General features: G+C 31.4%; 1 protein-coding gene across 6 annotated transcripts in view; it reads left to right on the top strand.

Moving 5' to 3' along the window:
• The window catches only part of LOC106457170 (lysophospholipid acyltransferase 5-like), a 46,617-nt gene that overhangs the window by 2,566 nt on the left and 36,384 nt on the right, over window positions 1-7,667 (top strand). For 4 of the 6 annotated variants that reach the window (XM_013916560.2, XM_022382993.1, XM_022382992.1 and 1 more), the window contains exon 2: window positions 4,589-4,705. In XM_013916560.2, coding sequence (XP_013772014.1) covers window positions 4,609-4,705 — 97 coding nt within the window. In that variant the 5' untranslated portion in view covers window positions 4,589-4,608. Of the gene's footprint in view, window positions 1-794; window positions 816-4,588; window positions 4,706-7,667 lie in introns of those variants that run through there. The other 2 variants (XM_022382995.1, XM_022382997.1) reach the window with 2 other exon arrangements.

Genomic DNA, 7,667 nt, shown 5'->3' with positions numbered 1-7,667 from the left:
TCTTTAGAACCCCCCCCCCATCTTAACTTTTTAAAAATCAAAAGACACTGACACAATGAAAACTGGAATTCTTTTTAAACACTGATAATAAACATTAAGAACATTGCAGACCTATTCCTCTATGTTAGAGGCCAGTTTGAAAACGTACAGAGGATATGTAAACAATATAAAGTCAGAACAGAAATCAAGAGTCACAGCACAAAATAATTGCAATTAATACATACTAAACTACATAAAGGTTAAAGACCCAATAACTTGGCAATAAGTCTCCACAGTTGACAAAACACAGGTAGCTCATTGTATAGCTTTGTGTTTAATAACAACCAAACAAAGATCCAGTAGAGATGAGAAACACTATTTGCAATATTTGTGATATATGGGTTCCAATATAAACAAATAAAAAAGACCAATTAAAGTTAGACTCCAGGAGCATAATAAACATACAAGACTGTAATATCAGCCATCTACAATACTCCATCATGATAGAGAAGACCATACAATAAGTTGGAATAATACCAAAATAATAGGATATGAATCACACAGGAGAAAAATAAAGATAAAAGAAGCCTTCTACATCCACTTAACTGATAACACACTCGGTCATCCGGACAAGGAAGTCAGCAAAATCTGGATATCCACTTGAAAATGTTCAAACATTTAATTGATTCATGTTCTAATGATGGAGACTCTAGTTGTGTGGATAACTCACCAGTTTCATATCCAGAAAGGCCCAATATTAAATTTTGGCCATTAAAACATGGAAACGGACTTTCTCAAGATTCCCATGAAGACTGCAGCTGATTAGAAACCAAAAAGTAGGGTAAAACTAGTTAGCAATTAATATCTATTTCTGGAAAAAACAAACAACTTGAAAGATTTAGGTGATCATATAGGCTATTTACCATGACACTAATTAGGAAAGTTGACAGTGTTGTACTTATTCAGAGGCCTAACCTTTATTCTTTTGACATTTCCTTTACATACAGGACAATGTAAAGATGATATAGCAAAATCTAAACATAAGGCCTCTTGGTATAATTGATGTACTAGCTGTTTTACATAACAAATTGTTTTAAATTTGCTGTTTACCAATTCTGCTGTTTTTGTTAGAATGTGTGGGCCAATTAGTTATGGTATGGTTAATAAAATTAAAAGGTTATGTGTATATTGAAAATTATAAATCAAATGTTATTTATTTTATCCTATAAACAGTGAGTCTGCTAGTACAAAGTAGGATTAATACAAGTCTTGCAATTTGTTCCATCCACATTCCACATGTAAATTATAGTTTTTATACACATGAATCTAAATACACCAGTAGGAGGAGGGGTGACACACATTTTTAAATAATTAGGATGTAGAAAAATGTAATCTAACTACTTCATCATATGGAAACATATTGAGACTAAGAACTCCAATAAAAATAGTTGTTTCTATTGGCTTCACAAAACTGGATATCTGATCACAATCCAGGAAAACAGGTCATAGCAGATTGGAATAAATAGCAACAGGAGTTGAAGTCTCTTGGTCTAAATAAACCAAGAGCCCTCCACCTTTAAAGAACTTGGCTCAGAGAATGGTACATTTACCTCTGCTGAACAAATTAATGAGGACTTCGAGAACACCTCATTAACAAGACTAAGTCTTTTAGGATACAAGATGATACATCTTTTACCAGGACATATCATTGCTCCTAAGGATCAACTCTGTTTTTCACACACACACAGTGTATATTTATAAACCAATGAGTACATCAATAGAAAAATGAAGAAAAGGCTCTTTACATTTAATTAGATTGTACATAGCCTAAGATTCTCGCAAGTCCTCACATCAGAATACTGTGAAAGAGTAAGGAAGCCACTGTAGGGCCTAACTTAAAGCACTATATTGTGTATTGGTTCTCTCATAACAAGAAGGATATCAGTGTGTTTAAAAAAAATATTTAAAGTGGCTACTATAATGGTTCCTTGTGAAAGTTTAACCAAGAATAGAGACTTAAACAACATAAGGTCTAACATACAAGTACAACAAGGGGCCTATTGGTCCACCGAGGCTGTTTCATTCAATGAATTAAACTATCAAAAAGCCAAAGCTAGTCCTTATCATTTAAATATATATCAAACCTTTTATAAACTTCCTTAAATTTAGTACATTCATCACATCTGAAGGCAATCTATTCCATAGGCCAACCACCCTATTAGCAAAGTAAAACTTAGTTGAAATTTACTCCTATCTTGCTAACGTTTGCATCTCTTTGTCCTAATATTCTCACCATTAAATAGAAGAAAAGTTTAAGCATCAATATTATCAATTCCTTTAACAATCTTAAATACCTTAATCAGATCTTCTCTTAACTGTTTTTTTAGAGAACATTCCATAGATCACAACTTTTACTCATGCAACGGGCAGTGCCCTTAGGGCTAATTGTTGGACTTTCAATTATACTGCCAATTACACCAAATTTATTTCGTGGAAGATTTGCAGTGGCAAGTGGGGGCTCACAAGTCACTAACTCAAGGTAATTTACAGGTAGAATAAAGAATCAGTCCAAGACTAACATTGAACAAATTATAACAATATTTATTAAGTTTTTCTACATAACATACAATATTAGTTAAAAGTTTATTAATCATTAACTTCTCATAACTTTTGCTATTACTGTTAATCTGAATAAATAACTAGTACATATAGAGTACATTCCTTTAATACAAATATGAATATCCTTTTACTATTAACTACATTAATTGATCAAGAGAGACAATAATTCTATACTTACAACAGAGTTGGGCCAGTATACTTCTGGATAGTTGAGACTTTAATATTGGAATGCTGATTCTTCCTGAGGTTACTGTAAGGAGCTCAAGAACAACTGATTTTTTGACTCCAGACTTCAGTTTTTAACCCATATTTCCTCTGTATTCTGTCGACCTTCCAAATAGTATTCCTAACTACTCGCAAGTAGCTCTAACACTTTATTGGTCGATTTGTGCAACTTCCCGGGCTAGTCCAAAACCATAACCAAAACTCTTAAGTGATTGTTACTGTTATGGTGAGTTAGCTGGTTGCCTTTTCACTTGTGCTAGTACAGTAGCGTCATGTAAGGAATATATCATCAAAGTACCACTTTTGTGTGTTAACATTGACTTTTTCATAGCTTCCACAGTACTAACGAGTTGGCATCAGTTATTACTCACTGTCCAACACTTGTGCTAGTGCATCTACTTCATTGCTATAACTCTTAATCATGATTCTCAATACCACTTCTCAATACTTCTGGGATGGCTTGAGAGACTGATCAACCAAGATACCTTTCTTCCATAACACTATTAAGGGTATTCCCATCAAAATTGTAATTTAAATTATGAAAACCCACATGCATTAACTTGCATGTATTATAATTAAAAGCCATCTTTCTTTATTCAGCCAACTAACCAAATTAATTTAAATCTTTTCATAAAACAGGAGCATCCTCCTCAATATTTGAAGACTTAATATCACCAAATTTTAGAAATCTGTTGAACATTCCTTCATCTATGTCATTAATGTAAACCAAAAAGAGCAAAGATCCTAACACACTGAGCCTTGAGGTACCCCACTTGGGACATTAATCCAGTTTGATTGAACTCCATTTGTAACAACACTCTGCTTTCATCTATTCAGCAATTTTTCTATCTAATAAGCCAACTTATCCCTCACATTTTTTAACAAGTCTATTATGTGGCAAATTGTCAAATGCTTTCTGAAAAGACTTACACCAAATCTGCACCTTACTTTCATCTAAATAAGTGGTAACTTTTCAGAGAATCTGAAAAGATTAGTTAGGCAAGCTTTTCCACTAGTGGAATCATGTTCACTATCCAACAAAATTTTAAATTTTGTTAAATGACTTTGGAAAACATCTCTTATAAGACTTTAAAAAAAAACATTTTTTCACTACTAATGTAAGACTAATATTCTATAACTATCTGGAAAAGTTTTATCACCTCCATTGAAAAGAGAAGTAACATTAGCCAACTTCCAATCTTCTGGCACCTGCCCACTATTTAAGGACTGGTAAAAAAAGAAGCTCACATAATCAATCCTTAATGTACTGAAATTAAAATTCACCATAATTATGATCTCATAGAAATAGGTGAAATATTAATCTGACTAAAGTTTCTCAGTATTTAGTCTTTTCAAAACATTTTCTCTTTTACTTGTAAAGCTTTAGAATAAGTTGATACATGATCATTTGTTCACTATTAGTTTGAATTACTTTTAAGGCATATGGTGATGAGTAGATTAATATAGTTATATTGGTTATGGTTGGTTAGGATGCGTAACATTGTCATCTTGATCGTTTTTGTTTTTATATGAACTAGGTTTTTGTACAATGTATATTTAAGAAGCAGAGAAGTTATGGATTTGACTATATTTATAAATATGCAGATATTTGTATCCAAGTAGCACATTTTTATTATTACTGTCAACTATTTATTTCTATTACTTATGTTACCTGTATGTGTAATTGCTATTATTCATGAAAGAGTTAACTTTTCTCCTCTATTTGAAATATAATGGTGTTTTTCATACATGCATATATAACTAGGTCTTCAGTAGGATATTGTCATGTCTTTGGAAGCAAGTGATAGTTGGATTGGCCATCTGGCTATAACTATTGGCACAACAGAACCTGCTCTACGTTTACTTCTATCTATTCTTGTCGGTAAGTTATTATATATATATATATATATATACTTATATGTTAGTGGACAGAAAAGGTAGTTTATTTTTGCATCTGTCATTATAGAAGAAAAAAGACATGCTTCTGTATCTCAATCCAAAGAAAAAAGTTTTTCAAAGAAACTTTGTGCAAGAATTAATATTTTGAAAATATGTGGATATTCAGTGTGTATGTATATATATGTGTGTGTGTGTGTTAGTTTTCTTTATTAGCTAGATCAACTGCACAATGACTTGATAAGGACATAAGGTTCAAACAATGCCAGCTTTTATCAGCCAAGATACCAAGGTTGTTTGGGTGTATGAGTAGGAAGAGTGCTACTTGGTGAATCTCTGTATATGTGAAACAAAAAACTTACAATGTATTCTAAGAGTTAGGAACAAAATAACTTCAGTTTGTTAAGCAAGAGAAAAGGAAATTAAGTTTATTTAATGGTGTGCTAATAATGAACAAAAAATAAGCCTTGTTTCTTTTATACAAATATTGGACTTAATTATAATACATTTTTGGAATTTAAAGCTGTTGGCAAATTTAATAATGACTGGAATAATAAGATTTTATAAAATGAATTACATAAACTTTTACAGATTTTTAAAAGGGTTGTTGGATCATTTAGCTTAATTTTTGTTTATTGGAAAGTCAAGGACTTTGATAGATGTGGATGTCCCCCTCCCCCCACCAGAAAAAAAAAGATAAGTTGTGTTCTTAAAGCATGAATGGAAATACTTGAAATGAGCTGATAAATCAGATTGATCTGGAACAGCCTTCAGATGGGTAAAGGTGGCTAATCTGCTTCTGCTGGAATCTTTTTTGATACCTTTGCTCTTTATTATGTGATGCTCTAGTTCTGAAAGTGTAACATGACAACTAGATCATCTACAATAGCCTTGACTAGCCCTTTTAAGATGCATAAAGTAATTCCAGGAACTGTTTATTAATACATAAGAATTGCACAAGACAGTTCATAAATACTGGACAAGTGACATTCACATGTTGAGCAACAAATTAAATCAGGCACCAATAGAGTGCAGTAAAAATGATGCTAATGAAGAAATTACTTACAAGAAGCTCATTCCCTGATTTCTACAAAATACATGAACTATTGAAGATGTAGCACATTTCGGAGTTTGTATATCAACTGTAATAACTACAGAAGAGACAGAGGGTCATGACGAACAAAAAAACATAGAAATTTTGATTTTGTACTTTATATGTATTAATATTACTAAAACCCCATAAACATAAATAACCCACTAACCAGACATTTTATATTTCTCAGAAAAACATTTAAGGCTTGGGTGGGGCAGCTATCCCTGCCTGTTAGTGCCACTGCTCATAATTCTATATGTAGATAGAAATAGTTTATTAAATTGTGTTAATTTGGTTATTATGCAGTGATTATAGGAATAACTTTTACCGAAATTAAGTTTGTTACTTCATGAGGATCTGAATAAGGTCAGTGAGTGAGTGAGCACAGGTTTGGAAAATATGTTTTAACACTTATAAGTGTAAGTAACATAAGAGGCTTTATAGGTCATATAGATAGTTTCAACTAACTAGTTTAGAAATTATAGACACAAAAATAGAAAAAGCATGAAGAAAGCTCTGAGGAACACCACAATGTTTTCACACTAGGTAGCAAGTTGGAAAAAGCATTTTATGTTCATAGTGGATATAAAAAATAGTAAAGGAAAAAGACTGAACCATTTAAGAACTCAAGAAATAAGTCTATTATATATATATATATATATATATATGGCACTTTAACTATTTTTTCTTCTCAAAGACAAGATTTATCTTGTTTGGAAACACTGAAAATGTCCTGAAGTGAATTGTTACAATATTAATACACTCAACTTTTTGTAGTTTTACATGAATTTTGTTGAATAGGATCCAACTTGAATAATATACATTACTGACTAACTAATGTGTGCACGTTAAGTTTAAAAAACAAAATACTGTAACCAACTAAAACAAAATGCTGCTATAACCAGGGTCAAACAAAAAAAAAAAACAATTTATTATACTGTAACAACAACAGAAGTCCAAAATACCACTTTGAGACAATTGGAGGACAAGATCAATAACAATATCAAGGAACAATCTAATAATTTGTTCTAACTATATCTCGTGAACTAATTCATTTAAGGTCAAACAAGGGTTTTATTTAGTGGTCAGATCACAGGGTTATATCTTTGATTAGCTAATTTACATAACCTTTCACAACATTAACATCTGTACATCACCACTAGGGAAATCTAGTGTCAGTTTCTTAATACAAACATACTAAACTTCAACTACAAGGTGAGTTACAGCTTTAATGTAACTAAAAATTCATAATTGAACTAAATGATAGAAGGAATAATAAGTGAATGTTAACAAAATAAAAATAGAATTTGCTATCTTAGTACCTTACATTAACTTATTTTTAAATTGATTATTCTAGAAATCAAACCTAATGATGTTTTAAAAACACAAGTGTACAGAAAACAAAAGGTAATGTTGTGTTTTTCAGTATTATTCAAATTATACATCTGTGCAACACAATACAACATCAGCCATGTTGCTAACTTCGTAATAGGAACCTTTGAATAGTCCTTTATAAAAGTTTTGTAATCACAAGTGTTATGAAGACCATATAAAAACCAAACTTGAAAAAAAAAAACATATTTGAATGAACCAGAAAATATAGATCAATAAGTATTATGAAAAAATTCAAAATTTTAATTCCCAATTGTTTGTGTGTGTTGGTTGAGAAAAAACATTGTCCCAACAAAGTTATGAACTCACAACTAATTAGATGCATGAAGTTTAGAAAAGTGTATTGAAAGTCAGTGGGGTCCATATCACCAATCAGGTTTTTGAGTCTGGTGAAAAAGGAAAAAAATCTTTAACATGTTTGTATATATATGTGTGTGTGTGTGTGTGTGTGTGTGTGTGTGTG

Source organism: Limulus polyphemus, unplaced genomic scaffold (genome assembly GCF_000517525.1).
Source record: "Limulus polyphemus unplaced genomic scaffold, Limulus_polyphemus-2.1.2 Scaffold299, whole genome shotgun sequence".
In the NCBI taxonomy this organism is placed as follows: domain Eukaryota; kingdom Metazoa; phylum Arthropoda; class Merostomata; order Xiphosura; family Limulidae; genus Limulus; species Limulus polyphemus.
This window is presented reverse-complemented; position numbering and strand designations above follow the sequence as displayed.